The sequence below is a fragment of the Schistocerca gregaria genome, chromosome 2 (assembly GCF_023897955.1).
Source record: "Schistocerca gregaria isolate iqSchGreg1 chromosome 2, iqSchGreg1.2, whole genome shotgun sequence".
NCBI lineage: Eukaryota > Metazoa > Arthropoda > Insecta > Orthoptera > Acrididae > Schistocerca > Schistocerca gregaria.
In genome coordinates, this window is record NC_064921.1 from 215,953,172 (window position 1) to 215,967,978 (window position 14,807).

At 36.7% G+C, this 14,807-nt stretch overlaps 1 protein-coding gene across 1 annotated transcript in view; it reads left to right on the plus strand.

Annotated features, from left to right (window-relative positions):
- The window catches only part of LOC126335707 (Down syndrome cell adhesion molecule-like protein 1 homolog), a 371,152-nt gene that overhangs the window by 304,531 nt on the left and 51,814 nt on the right, over window positions 1-14,807 (plus strand). Inside the window, exons 14-15 of the mRNA XM_049999164.1 lie at window positions 3,949-4,104; window positions 5,320-5,459. Of these exons, the coding sequence (XP_049855121.1) occupies window positions 3,949-4,104; window positions 5,320-5,459 (296 nt within the window). The remainder of the gene's footprint in view (window positions 1-3,948; window positions 4,105-5,319; window positions 5,460-14,807) is intronic.

Below are 14,807 nucleotides of genomic sequence, written 5' to 3' on the forward strand. Positions count from 1 at the left end.
CGCAAAGCAAGCACTGTCATTGGGCCCCTTGCGGCCTATCCAGCACTTGGGTACAGTGAAGTTCAACCAATTGCATACTTCGCTATGCCAGTGAGGTGGCGCACCATCTTGCTGGAAAATGAAGTTCTTTGGCTCATCTTCTTTCAACTGAGGGAAGAGCCATTGCTCTAGCAGCTGTTGCTACACTCAGTGAAGACACACTTATCAACATTTGGGAACAACTTGGCTATATACTTGATGTGTGCCATGTGACAAATGGTGCCCACATTGAACATTTATAAGGTTGTTGGTAAAACTGTTTGAGTTGCTCTTTCATTTGACATATCATTTATAACTGTATGTTTAATGTAATAAATATCATAAAGTGTTAAAACCCTGATATTCATATAAATGAATAAACACCCTGTGTATTCCTAGAGTCACCATTTAAAGCCAGTTTTTGAAACTTTGTTGATAGACTTTCTCAGGGGTTTACATCTATCTTCAATAGTCTGCTAACTCAGTTTCTTCAGCATCACTGTAAACTCAGTCATGGGTAAAATAAACCTGTGACCATTCATGATGCCCTTCTCTGTATATACACTACTGGCCATTAAAATTGCTACACCATGAAGATGACATGCTACAAACGCGAGTCTTAACCGACAGGAAGAAGATGCTGTGATTTGCAAATGATTAGCTTTTCAGAGCATTCACACAAGGTTAGCGACACCTAAAACATGCTGACATGAGGAAAGTTTCCAACACATTTCTCATACACAAACAGTAGTTGACCGGCGTTGTCTGGTGAAACATTGTTGTGATGCCTCATGTAAGGACGAGAAATGCATACCATCACATTTATGACTTTGATAAAGGTCAGATTGTAGCCTATCGTGATTACGATTTATCGTATTGCAACATTGCTGCTCTCGTTGGTCGAGATCCAATAACTGTTAGCAGAATATGCAATCGGTGGGATCAGGTTGAGTAATAGGGAATGCCGTGCTGGATCCCAAAAGCCTTGTATCACTAGCAGTATCACAGGCATCTCATCTGCATGGCTGTAACGGATCGTGCAGCCACGTTCGATCCCTGAGTCAACAGATGGGGACGTTTGCAAAACAACAACCATCTGCGCAAACAGTTCGATGATGTTTGTGGCAGCATGGACCATCAGCTCAGAGACTGTGGCTGCAATTACCCTTGATGCTGCATCACAGACAGGAGTGCCTGCGATGGTGTACTCAACGATGAACTTGGGTGCACGAATGGCAAAACGTCATTTTTTCGGATGAATCCAGGTTCTGGTTACAGCATCATGATGGTTGCATCCGTGTTTGGCAACATCGTGCTAAACGCACATTAGAAGCGTGTATTCGTTATTGCCATAATGGTGTATCACCCAGCATGATGGTAAGGGGTGTCATTGGTTACACGTCTCAGTCACCTCTTGTTCGCATTGACGGCCCTTTGAACAGTGGACGTTACATTTCAGATGTCTTACGACATGTGGCTCTACCCTTCATTCGATCCCTGCGAAACCCTACATTTCAGCAGAATAATGCACGACCGCAGGCTGCAGGTCCTGTACAGGCCTTTCTGGATACAGAAAATGTTCAACTGCTGCCCTGGCCAGCACATTCTCCAGATTTCTCACCAGTTGAAAATGTCTGGTCAATGGTGGCCGAGCAACTGGCTCGTCACAATACGCCAGTCACTACTCTTGACGAACTGTGGTATTGTGTTGAAGCTGCATGGACAGCTGTACCTGTACACGCCATCCAAGCTGTGTTTGACTCAATACCCAGGCATATCAAGGCCATTATTACAGCCAGAGGTGGTTGCTCTGGGTACTGGTTTCTCAGGATCTATCCACACAAATTGCGTGAAAATGTAATCATATGTCAGTTCTAGTATAATATATTTGTCCAGTGAATACCTGTTCATCATCTGCATTTCTTCTTGATGTAGCAATTCTAATGGCCAGTAGTGTATTCAGTATCCCCTCTTAGTCCTATTCAGTACAGGTCCTACACACTTTAGCAGTACTCTAGAATGGGTCTCATGAGTGATTTATAAGCAATCTCCTTTGTACACTGTTTGCACTTTCCCAGTATTCCACCAATAAACTGAAGTCTACCACCTACTTTATCCACAGCTGAACCTATGTGATCATTACATTTCATATCCCTCCAAAGTGTTATACCCAGTTATTAGTATGAGTTGTCTGATTCCAACTGTGACTCACTGATATTATAGTCATAGGATACTACATTTTTTTCATTTTGATGAGTGCACAACTTTACATTTCTGAACCTTTAAAGAAGTCTCCAATCATTGCACCACTTTGAAATCTTATCAAGAGCTGACTGGATATTTATGTAGCTTATTTCAGACACTACTTCATTACAGATAACTGCATCATTTGCAACAACTAAGAGGTTACTATTAATTCACTAGTAATATTGTCTGCAAGGTCACTAACATACAACATGAACAGCAAGGGTCCCAACACACTTCCCTTGGGCACACCCAAATTTACCTATACATCTGATGATTTTCCATTGTGGATAACGTGCTGTGTCCTCCCTACCACAATGTTATCAGTTCAGTCACAAATGTCACTTGATACTTGATACCCCAAATGATCAAACTTTGGACGATAAGTGTGGGTGTAGTGCTGAGTCAAATGGTTTTTTGAAAACCAAGAAATTTTGCATCTATCTGACTGCCTTGATCCACAGCTTTGCGTATGTAATTTGAGAAAAGTGTGAGTTGGGTTTCACATGCTTGGTGATTTCAGAATCCATGCTGGTTGGCATGAAAGAGGTCATTCTGTTTAAGATACCTCTTTATGTTTGAGCTCAGAATATTTTCTACGATTCTACAGCAAGCCAATGTCAAAGATATTGGACAGTAGTTTTGTGGATAACTTCTATTACCCTTCTTGTACATTGCTGTTACCTGTACTTTCTTCCAAGTATTAGGCATGGTGTTTTGTTTGAGGGCTGTACAATAGATTACAGTTAGAAGAGAGTGTGACTCAGTTGCAAATTCAGTATACAATCTGATAGGGATTCCATCAGACCCTGGAGCTTTGTTCAAAATGATATCAGTTTTTTCTCAACACCACCGACACTAATACTGATTCCACTTTTTTTGGTTTAATTTCAATAACATTTGTTTCATCCTCAGACTAAACATATTTTATTTAATATGACCAGTGGGAACACCATTGTCAAAATGACAAAATAATATGTCAAGCAAGCAACTGATGATGAACATTTAGTGCTCAAACTAAATCATGCTCTAATTAAGAACTAGGTTTGTCTCTTAAGGGAGATTTTATTCCTCAGAGGTTAAAGAACTTCTTAATTGCTTTACACAACTGTTTCAAGAAATAATAATCTAGCATGTATCACACCATCCGCTGTTTTCTTTCTTTTCTAATGCATACACAAAGTGTTTACATCATAATCCATTTCTGTAAAACAGCAAATATGTTCCTGCACACAGTATTGGATAAGCTATTAATCACACCTTAACTATACTGTCAGTACTTCTGAAGTTTCTAATATTGTATCTGTAGGATTATTTCAATTTATTCCTACTTGTTTCAGTAATCAATGAAGTGGTATATTTTAACTGGTTCTTTTTTGACATCTGACATAATTTTTGCCATTTGTGTGTGCACCAGAAACTTTATCTATTACTATGTACAATTAACAGCAGCTTCACTTCAGAGTTTATTCAAATGTTATGTGCAAATCTTTTATTCTCAGTATTCCACAGCTTTTTGAAATTTTAGGAATTTCATTTTCAGAACACCATAGGATGCTACATAAACAGTCTCTTTATCATCGTAGCTGAATATTGTGCCTTTTGCAGTTTTTAATTAAACTTTTCCAATTTTTCATTCATGGTGTTTGATGATCTGGAATTTTCCTTTTTTTTTTTCATATACAGAGGTCTCGGCACCTGTTGAATCATCCACTGAAGAATGCAGACTGGAATTAATGGGCCTGCAGAAATACTGTAACTACAGTATAGAGGTGAAAGGCTACACAAGAATGGGAGATGGCATTCCAAGTAGACCAGTCTTTTGCAGGACACAAGAGGATGGTACGAAATGTGTTAGTACTGTTGCATAATATGGTATGATAGACTGTAATACTCCAATTATAAACACTCAGTTCATGGCAGGCTATAGCCACTAGTCAAAGAAACTGAAGCAACTGTACAGGGCTGATGGAAACACAAATAATTAAAGGCAAATTTTAAAAATGAGAGAAATGAAATTAATAAAATAATGTGTATGGGAAAGTAGTACTGGCTTCATTTGCTGGAAAATGGAAGTGTATAACACACTGGTACAAAAAAAAAGAAATTTCATGTCTTGGCACTTTTCCTTTATAGATAATTATAACACAGGAGGAAAGTGAAAGTTATGACTGAAAAGAGAATCTCAGTTGGAATAAAGTGTTAACAGTTATTTGGAGACAGAGAGTAGATAACAGAAAGAAAAAAAATCAAGAGATCACACTGTCTTGGAAGTGAGGACATATGGTACAAAACTTTAATGATTATAACATGGTTGCAAAGGCTACTCATATATACCAGGATTTCTGTGCATGTTAAGTTTATTAGGGAAATAAGACAAATCACAGAAAGTGTTTTGTAAGGTGTAGTAAAGATCAATCCTAATCACAATTTAGAGTCCTTCACTGTTTTGTACCACTGTTTGCTCCGTCACAATTGTTCCACTTTTGGCAACCAGTACACACACACTGTTGTATCCTAAAAAAGTCTAAAATTTACTATCTAGCTTTTTTAAAAAGCTGTATCATCAAAGTAGCCTTTAATATATAACTTCTGCACAATTTCAGTGCAGTAATGTGTTCATTGTAAATAAATATTATAGTAGTTTTATTACATGTTTATTACCTTAATACCTTATAAATAAATAAAACTTTTTTTATTGTAAATTCAGTGCATTAGTGTTTGTAAACTGATTCTTTCATATAGTGTTCATTTTAAAAATTATGATCATTCCATTTGGAACTTGTGGAATGGTACATTAGTTTATTTGTTTGAGTTGTAAATATTTGTCATGTATTATTGTTTTTCTGGCATGTTCTACATCCTGGAGGACCTCCTCACTACAGATCATTTGGAATGAAAGTAAATCTTATCTAATCTAAACTATCAACAACACTCTGATTTACTTCAAAAAATTATATTATTTTGGAAAAATATAATAAATTTAGAATAAGATAAACATATTTCTATTTCAGCACTTAAATTCAGCTGATGTTGTGTGATTTTTCTAATTTTCAGTACCTGATAAGCCTGATGACATCAAGGCACTTGTGGTGAATGCTGAAACATTGTTAATATCTTGGTTAAAGCCAAAATTTCCAAACGGCATCATCAAAAAATATGTTGTATATGTGCGGTCACTGGATGGCGGAACATTGGTAAATATTGCTAACCAACAAGAGGTGACAGGCAATTGTGGGTCATAGTTTTGGAGACAACATCTCAGGAATATATTATTGGGAAAAACACATAATTTGATTTTAATTGGACACACCAAAATTTTTTTCAGAAAATGGAGAGAGACATTTTCTAGTTTGTTAGTCTCATGCATCATCTTTTGTACACTACGAAATTTTATGGAGTATAAGGAGTTGTTGAGGAGAAATTTTTTCAGTTCATTTTCTAATTTAACTTTTATATCATTTGGTAAGTGATCATATGTTTTGGTGGCAACATTTTGCAGCCCTTTTTGTCCGAAAGACAACCTTAATGTGGAGTAACAAATTTCATTTTTCCTTGTGGCATTGTAATTATGTACATCACTGTTGCTTTCAAATCACAGTGGATTTTTTGAAACAAACTTCATGAGAATAAATATCCTGTGAAGCTTTAATCAAAATGCATAAGTGCTTAAATAGGTGTTTACAAGATGATCATGGCTGAGCACCACATATTACATTATTGAATGAAAATATGAAAAATATGTCAGCTTACTGATTTGTCTCTCCCAAAGATTTGCATTGATTTAAATGGAAATGTGGCCGAATTAAGTTGTTTTAGGAGTTCTAAAATGTGTTTTTTCCAGTTTAAATTCTCATCAATATGGATCCCAAAATTTTTTTGGCATTTTCATCCTAGTTATTATTTCCTCACTGTATTTTACACTTACATTGGTGTAGAACTTCTAGATAGGTGAAACTGAATATGATGTGTCTTTTCGATACTGAGAGTGAGTCCATTCACAGAAAACGACTCTAGTGTAGTTTTAACCCTAGAATAGGTGAGGGATGGGAGAGGGGGAAATAACCCACACACACACAAACGAATGGGCTTGGTCTGACAAACCCAACATTTTATATACTTTCCAGAATAAGTAAGTTTTCAACAGAATTGCCTAAAATACTTCTTTTGCTGTTTGTTAGTATTTAAATGTACCATAAATTTCTTTAAAAATAAGACTGAATTTCCTCCAAACTTCTGTAAATCAAATTATAAAGTATTTAAAAACATTCTTGAACACTTAAAACTACTTTTTTTAATTTTTGAAATCTCGCATCCTTAACAAGTTCAGAATTTAGGACTGTTACACAGTATTCCACAATATTACACATTTTAATGCAGAGTACAGTCTAACAAAATATAGTTGTCATTCATTATGATACACATGTCACTTATCAGAATTTTATGCACAATCTTTGCATAAAATTACAGAATGGACGGACATAGCCACTTAATACATTTATATAAAAATTTTGTTTTGTTGTCTTTCCATTTATGAGAACAACCACATTTGCGTTGTGGAACAACTTCATTCTCACCCGTAATCCCAGATAGCCATGCTTCCAGTAGGAAAACATCCCTTGAGGGATTCTTCTGGTTTGCTCTCTGTGCCACATACAGTTTTATCAATTCCAGATTCAGTTGCTTGAGAAAGAGCCTCTCAAAATATCCAAGTCCTGTGTTTGCTTTGTCTTGTACGTATGTATTTATAACAGTAATGTACCAAATGATATAAAACACCCAATGACCAATGTCTTGTCTGCCTTCCATCATTACATTTTTAGCACCTAGCATCAACCACTTCTGCTCCACTCTTTGTTGATTTATAGAACATAATACAGTAATCTTTGGCTTCTTCAGATTACCCATTTCTTCACCAACTGTACTGTAATGTGCATCGAAGACAGCAAAATCACATTTTTATTTTTATTTGGCACATAGGACACCAATATGAAATAGCCACTAAATCTGAATATGGACAAACATATTTCCCTTTTATTTTTTCATCATCTTCCAGCAAGTGTAAACTTACAATTTATGAAAAGTTTTTGAGCAAAAGTGTAGTTTGTGAACCAGTTGTCAAGAGCAATATTCCTTCCAGTTTCTTTCATTGGTACTACAAGTCTAAGCACAACATTGCCACCTGTGTTAATCATTTGAAAGAAACCTGCAGGTTGTTGTCCTACATATAATTCAAAATTTTGCACATAGTATGTTCCTGCATCTGCCATGATAAATATTTTGATCCCATACTTTCTGTGTTTTGAAAGAATGTACATTCTGAAAGAACAACATCCCCAAAGGGATAGTAACATTTCATCCAGTAACATTTTGTCCACTGTTATGTATTCACTTGATCTGTAATGCCTTGTCTAGTTCTTTGTGAAACCCTCCATAATATCATGTACAGGGGTCAACTTACCACTTTCTTACATTCCTCTTTTGTGTGAATATTATCTAATCTAACACATCCAAAAGAAAATGAAGTCTTTTCAGAGACATAAATTCTGTCCCTGTGCCTCAAGTGTCCAAAATTCATACAGAAGACCCAAAAATGCCTTTAACTATAATTGTTTTAAGTTTCTGCAGTATTTGGGTCATTTTAACTAAGAGGTTTTACATGATCTATGTAAGTATTTGTGCTCTGTATTATCAAATCAAACAAATTGTCATCAATGAACAGTTTCCAGACTTCAAAAATGTCTTCCCCACTTACACTAGGAAATTGGGTAACTATGCTGTGAAATTTGGTATAGACTTCTTGGTTGGCCACATTTTTCAGCCATTTAGTTTGCCCATCTCTTGACAGATAGCAAGGAGAAGATTCACTGGAAGAGGGACTGGTACCACTACACAACTTCATAGAGAGTCTTGATTAGTTTTAGTGACCATACTCACATATCTGACACAAATAATGACATTATCTTCTCTGTCCAGCTGATTGTCACTCATTTCACACACTGTGTCATGATCACTTTCAGGGCCAAAATTAGAATCTACATCACGATTGTTATCATCACTTTCTAATAACAACTTTTCAGTTTCTTCCTTACTTAATGGAGACTGTTAAGCCATTTTTAAGCAGTTTTACTGCTCACAGTCAGCATGACAAGGAAAGTGCAGAAGCAGAAAAAGCTAATGTAAATGGATGGGCTGTGTCTATCAGACCCAGAACATGTTCCTTCCCATGTCAATAATAGATTGTCAAACAAAGAGGAATGATGAGACAAGTAGTGGTCTTCTCTAGGAACATAAACTGAAAGCTACAATGAATGGCATAGTATTAAATAGTGTACGGGAAATGAAATGAGCATTTGGCATCATTGGTTCGGAGGCCCCTTATGGGACAGGTCTGGCTGCCATGGTGCAGGTCTTATTACATTCAATGCCACATTGGGCAACCTGCATGCTGGATGGGGATGAAATGTTTATGAACACAACACAACATCCAGTCCCTGAGTGGAGATAATCCCCAACCTAGCTGGGAATCGAACCCAGGCCCTTTAGGATGGTAGTCTGTCACGCTGACCATTCAGTTATCGGGGTGGACAATAGTGTACTATTGTGGACATGTTTTTAAAAAAATCCATGTGGGTCTGAGAGATACAGTCCATGTGTTCTAGGGTAAGAACATTATTTATCATTTCTCCCATTGCTATACGTATGTTTGGACAGATTTCAATACCACTCTCAAAGAAAAAACTAATTCTGCTTGTTGTATGTTAGGCAGACAGTCACTGGTGTGTATGAGGAACAATAGCAGATGTAAGATTGAGCCTTGTGGAAGCCCATAAGTGCTTTCTCGTCACACAGAAGAATCTCCGCTGCTTAAATTGGCTGTATTATTAAGTATAACTGGCTGCATTATTTTAATTACTTGTGACATTATACATTGGTTTTGCTATACCGTCAGTTACATAAAACTTCAGTTAGTCCAGGAGAATATTATGAGTCACACAGTCAGATGCATTAGATAGGTCACAGAAAATGCCAGCTGGTGATATTTTTTTATTCGTTACTTGTAAAATTTGGTGAGTGAATGTGCAAATGGCATTCTCAGGTGTGCATTTCTTCAAAAATCCAAACTGTGATTTACTGAGGATATTATTGCTGTTCAGGTGAGATACTATTCTAAAATATGTGACATTCTCAAAAATTTTGGAAAATGATGTGAGTAGAAAATAGGTTTGTAGTTAACTGACATATTTCAAATTTTCTTCTGGACGGGTTTAAGAATGACATATATCAACCTCTCAGGGGAATATATCCTGAGTTATTGGTGCATTACATATTTCAGAGAAGACAGTGCTTATTACATTCTGTTTGGTTCTCTGATGGAATTTCCATCAAATCCAGATGACCATTTATTTTTAGAGAATATATAATTTTCTTCATTTCAGAAGGAGAAGTGGCTGAGACATCTGTATGGTTGAATTTTAAGTAAGTTGCTTGCTCAAAATATTCTTTTCATTTTCCTCTTGGACTTTTTGTCCCTATACTTTTTCCACGTTTAAAAATGATTATTAAACATATCTTCTACCTGTAACTGATCATTTATCGCCCTCCCATTTAAATTAATAGTGATGTTGTCATGTTCGGTGGTTTGTTGTAGTCCTATTGTCAATCTCAATCTCTCTTTATTCATCCGTTAACAATGTACATTGTATGGATGTAGTCAATTACAATATAGTTTCTTATCTGCAATATATATATATATATATATATATATATATATATATATATATATATATATATATATATATATATATATATATTAAAAACAAAGATTCCAAGACTTACCAAGCGGGAAAGTGCCGGTATATATATATATTACTTTACCATATTCAGATATTTTTCAATGCTATAAATCTATGTGTTAGTAAAAATTGTTTAAGAACTACCTTGAATCTATAAAATTCTTTACTTTTCTTTATTTTAGAAGGCAATGCACTAAAAAGTATTTTGGGCTGGTTGTTTAGACTTTTTTGGTAGAGTGCTCCTTTGTGGGTGTCTCTGTGAAAATCATCCCTGTTGCTTGTTTCATGGTTATGAACCTGATTATTTAATATTGAAAATTCCTGGTGACTTTTCAGAAAGCATACACATTCATAGATGTATAAACTAGGAAGAGTCATTATTTTAAATTGTTTTACTACACTCCATATAGCCTTAAAGTCTGTTGTCAGAACTACTGATTGCTGACATAATGTACATATTCCTTGATTTTTAATAACTGTTCTTAGTAATGTTGAATAGTTTTTGTAGTGTGCATCAGCAGGATTTTTACTTCTTCTTGCTGACAGATACAATTACCTTTTCCTTTCATGTTGTTGTGGTCTTCAATCCAGTGACTGGTTCGATGCAGCTCTCCATGATACTCTATCCTGTACATGCCTCTTCATCTCTGAGTAACTACTGCAACCTACATCCTTCTGAATCTGCAAACTGTATTCGACTCTTGGTCACTCTAAAATAATTTTTACCCCCCTTTCCCACTGCCCCCCCCCCCTCCCATGCTTCCCTCCAGTACTAAATTGGTGATCCCTTGACGCCCTCATAATGTGTCCTACCAACAGACCCCCTCCTGTACATGCCTCTTCATCTCTGAGTAACTACTGCAACCTACATCCTTCTGAATCTGCAAACTGTATTCAACTCTTGGTCACTTTAAAATAATTTTTACCCCCCTTTCCCACTGCCCCCCCCCCCCCCCCTCTCCCATGCTTCCCTCCAGTACTAAATTGGTGATCCCTTGACGCCCTCAAAATGTGTCCTACCAACAGACCCCTTCTTCTAGTGAGGTTGTGCCACAAATTTGCCTTCTCCCCAATTCTATTCAGTGTCTCCTCATTAGTTATGTGATCTACCCATCTAAGAGTGTGGTTTGAAAAATTCTTGGAATCACCACGAGAGGTCAACACTAGCGCAACCAGTTGCTCATGTGATATTCATGGGAATGTTGCCTGTAAACACAGGCCATGTCAGTGCTCATGGAAGAGAGCTATGGTGGTGACATGGCTCTGTTGTTGTTCCTGTGTAGTGATTTGCGAAGATGGAAAAAAAATCAAGATTCAAGCAGTCATTAAGTACTTTGTAAAGCAAGGTATGAAAGCAAAGGACATTCATGCCAATTTTCAGAATACTCTGGGGGACTCTGCTCCTTCATATTCAACTGTTGCCAAACGGACAAATGAATTTAAATTTGGTTGGGAGAGCTTCGATGATGCTCCTTGCATCGTTCAGCCAAGGTGTGTCACTAGTCCAGAAATCATTGCAAAAGTGGACAAAATGGTAATGGAGGATTGCCTATTGAAAGAGTGAGAAATTTATCACACTTGCCAGATGTCATCTGAAAGAGTATATCACATTTTAACTGAAGAATTATAAATGAAAAAATTATCTGCAAGATGGGTGCTGCAACACTTGACACACATATGCCATTGTCATAGCAAAATTACATGAACTAAGTTATGAATTGTTGCCATACCCACATTATTCACCTGATATCTCTCGTCAGGTTTCCATCTCTTCCCAAAACTGAAAATTATTCTTGTTCGATGAAGATTCACTTCAATCGAAGAACTGTTAGCCGGAGTTGACAACTATTTTGCAGACCTAGAGGAAGCTCATTTTCAAGATGGGATCAAGGCACTGGAACATCATTGGACCAAGTTCATTACTCTACAAGGAGACTAATTGAAAAATTTAAAAAAAGTGTCAGTGATGTAAGTACTTTTTTTCTATTCCATTCCGATAACTTTTCAAACCACCCTCATAATCTTCAGCATTCCTCTGTAGCACCACATTTCGAAAGCTTCTATTCTCTTTTTATGTAAACTGTTTATCATCCATCTTTCACTTCCATACGTGGCTACAATCCGTACAAATACATTCAGAAAGGACTTCCTGATACTTAAATCTAGACTCAACATTAACAAATTTCTCTTCTTCATAATTGCTTTAGTTGCCATGTTTACATTTTATATCCTCCCTACTTTTATCATCATCGGTTATTTTGCTGCACAAATAGCAAAACTCATCTAGTACTTTAAGTGTCTCATTCCCAAATCTAATACCCTCAGCGTCACCTGATTTAAATTGACTTCATTTCATTATTATCATTTTGCTTTTGTTGATATTCATTTTATATCCTCCTTTCAAGATGCTGTCCATTCCATTAAACTGCTGTTCCAAGTCCTTTGCTGCCTCTGATAGAATTACAGTGTCATTGGTGAACCTCAAAATTCTCCCTGGAATTTAATTCCTACTCCAAATTCTTCTATTTTTCCTTTACTGCATGCTCAATATACAGATTGAGTAATATCGGGTTAGGCTACAACCCTGTCCCACTCCCTTCTCAACCAGTGCTTCCCTTTCATGCCCCTTGACTCTTGTAACTGCCATCTGGTTTCTATACAAATTGTAAATAGACTTTCACTCCCTGTACTTTACCCTTGACACCTTTAGAATTTGAAAGAGATTATTTCAGCCAGTGTCGTCAAAACCTTTCTCTAAGTCTACAAATGCTATAAACATAGGTTTGCCTTTCCTTAACCTATCTTCTAAGATAAGTCATAGGGTCAGTACTGCCTCACGTGTTCCTAAATTTCTCCAGAATCCAAGCTGATCTTCTTTCTGCTTTCCTTTCTTTACTTAAAACTGGTTTTCCATTTGAGCTATTGATATTCATACAGGTGGTTCTCTTTTCTCCAAAGGTCTCTTTAACTTTCCTGTAGGCAACATCTATTTTACTCCTAGTGATATGTTTCTACATCCTTATATTTGTCCTCTAGCCATTCCTGCTTAGCCATTTTGCACTTCCAGTTGATCTCATTTTTTAGACATTTGTACTCCTTTTCACCTGCTTCATTTATTGTGTTTTTGTATTTGCTCCTTTCATCAACTGAATTCAATATCTCATGTTACCCAAGGATTTCAACTAGCCTTTGTCTTTTTATCTTCTTGATCCACTGCTGCCTTCACTATTTCATCTTTCAATGCTACCTATTCTTCTTCTACTGTATTCCGTTCCCCCTTTCTTGTCAACTATTTCCTAATGCTGCTTCTGAAACTCTCTACAACCAATGGTTCTTCCAGTTTATCCTGGTTCCATCGCCTTAACTTTCTGCCTTTGTGCAATTTCTTCAGTTTCAATCTGCAGTTCATTGCGAATAAATTGTGGTCAGAATTCACATCTGCCCCTGAAAATGTCTTACAATTTAAAACCTTGTTCCAAAATCTCTTTCTTATCATGTCCTTAATGTATCTGAAACCTTCTGGTGACTCCAGGTCTCTTTCACATTTACAACCCTATTTCTTGATTCTTAAACCAAGCATTAGCCATGATTAAATTAAGATCTGTGCATAATTCTACCAGGTGGCTCCCTCTTTCATTCCTTTCCCCAGATCATTTTCACCTACTACTTTTCCTTCTCTTCCTTTTCATACTAGTGAATTTCAGTTCCCCATGACTATTAAATTTTCATCTCCCTTATCTATCTGAATAATTTCTTTTATCTTATCATACATTTCCTCAATCTCCTTCTCATCTGCAGATCTACTTGGCATATAAACTTGTACTATTGTGGTATTCATGTCTATCTCAGCTACAATAATGCGTTCACTGTGCTGTTCATAGTAGCTAAACCGCATTCCTGTTTTCTTATTCATTATTCAACCTACTCTTGCATTATCCCCATCTGATTCTGTATTTATAGCCCTGTATTCACCTGAGCAGAAGTCCTGTTCCTCCTCCCACTGAACTTCACTAATTCCCACTATATCTAACTTTAATCTATCAATTTCCTTTTTTAAATTTTCTAGCCTACCTGCCCGCTTAAGGCATCTGACAGTCCATGCTCAAATGTGTAGAACGCCAGTTTTGTTTCTCCTGATAACGACACCCTCCTGAGTAGTCCCTGCCCAGAGATACCAATGGGGGACTTTTGCCTCCATAATATTTTATCTAAGAGGATACCAGCATCATTTAACCATTCAGTAGAGCTGAATGCCCTCAGGAAAAGTTACCACTGTAATTTCCCCTTGATTTCAGCTGTTTACAGTATCAGCACTGCAAGGCCATTTTGGTTGATGTTACAAGGCCAAATCAGTCAATGATCAAGACTGTTGTCCCTGAAACTACTGAAAAGGTTGCTGCCCCTCTTCAGGAAGCATACATTTGTCTGGCTCTCAACAGATACCCTTCCATTGTGGTTGTACCTAGGGTGCAGCTATTTGTATTGCTGAGGCATGCAAGCCTCTCCACCAGCGGCAAGGTCTATGGTTCATGGAGGGTTTCCTTTCATATGATACTTTAATTCTACCAGTGATCCATGGTTTTTATATGACTGTTTAATCTCCTTTCTGATTAGCTTATGCAGAAACCTATTTTCAAGCACTGATTTGAATCTATCATGGAATAGATTAAATTTTATGTCAGCATTTTGTTCATTATAAATTTCATGTCAGCATTTGGTTCATTATAAATTTCATCCCAGATCATCTCT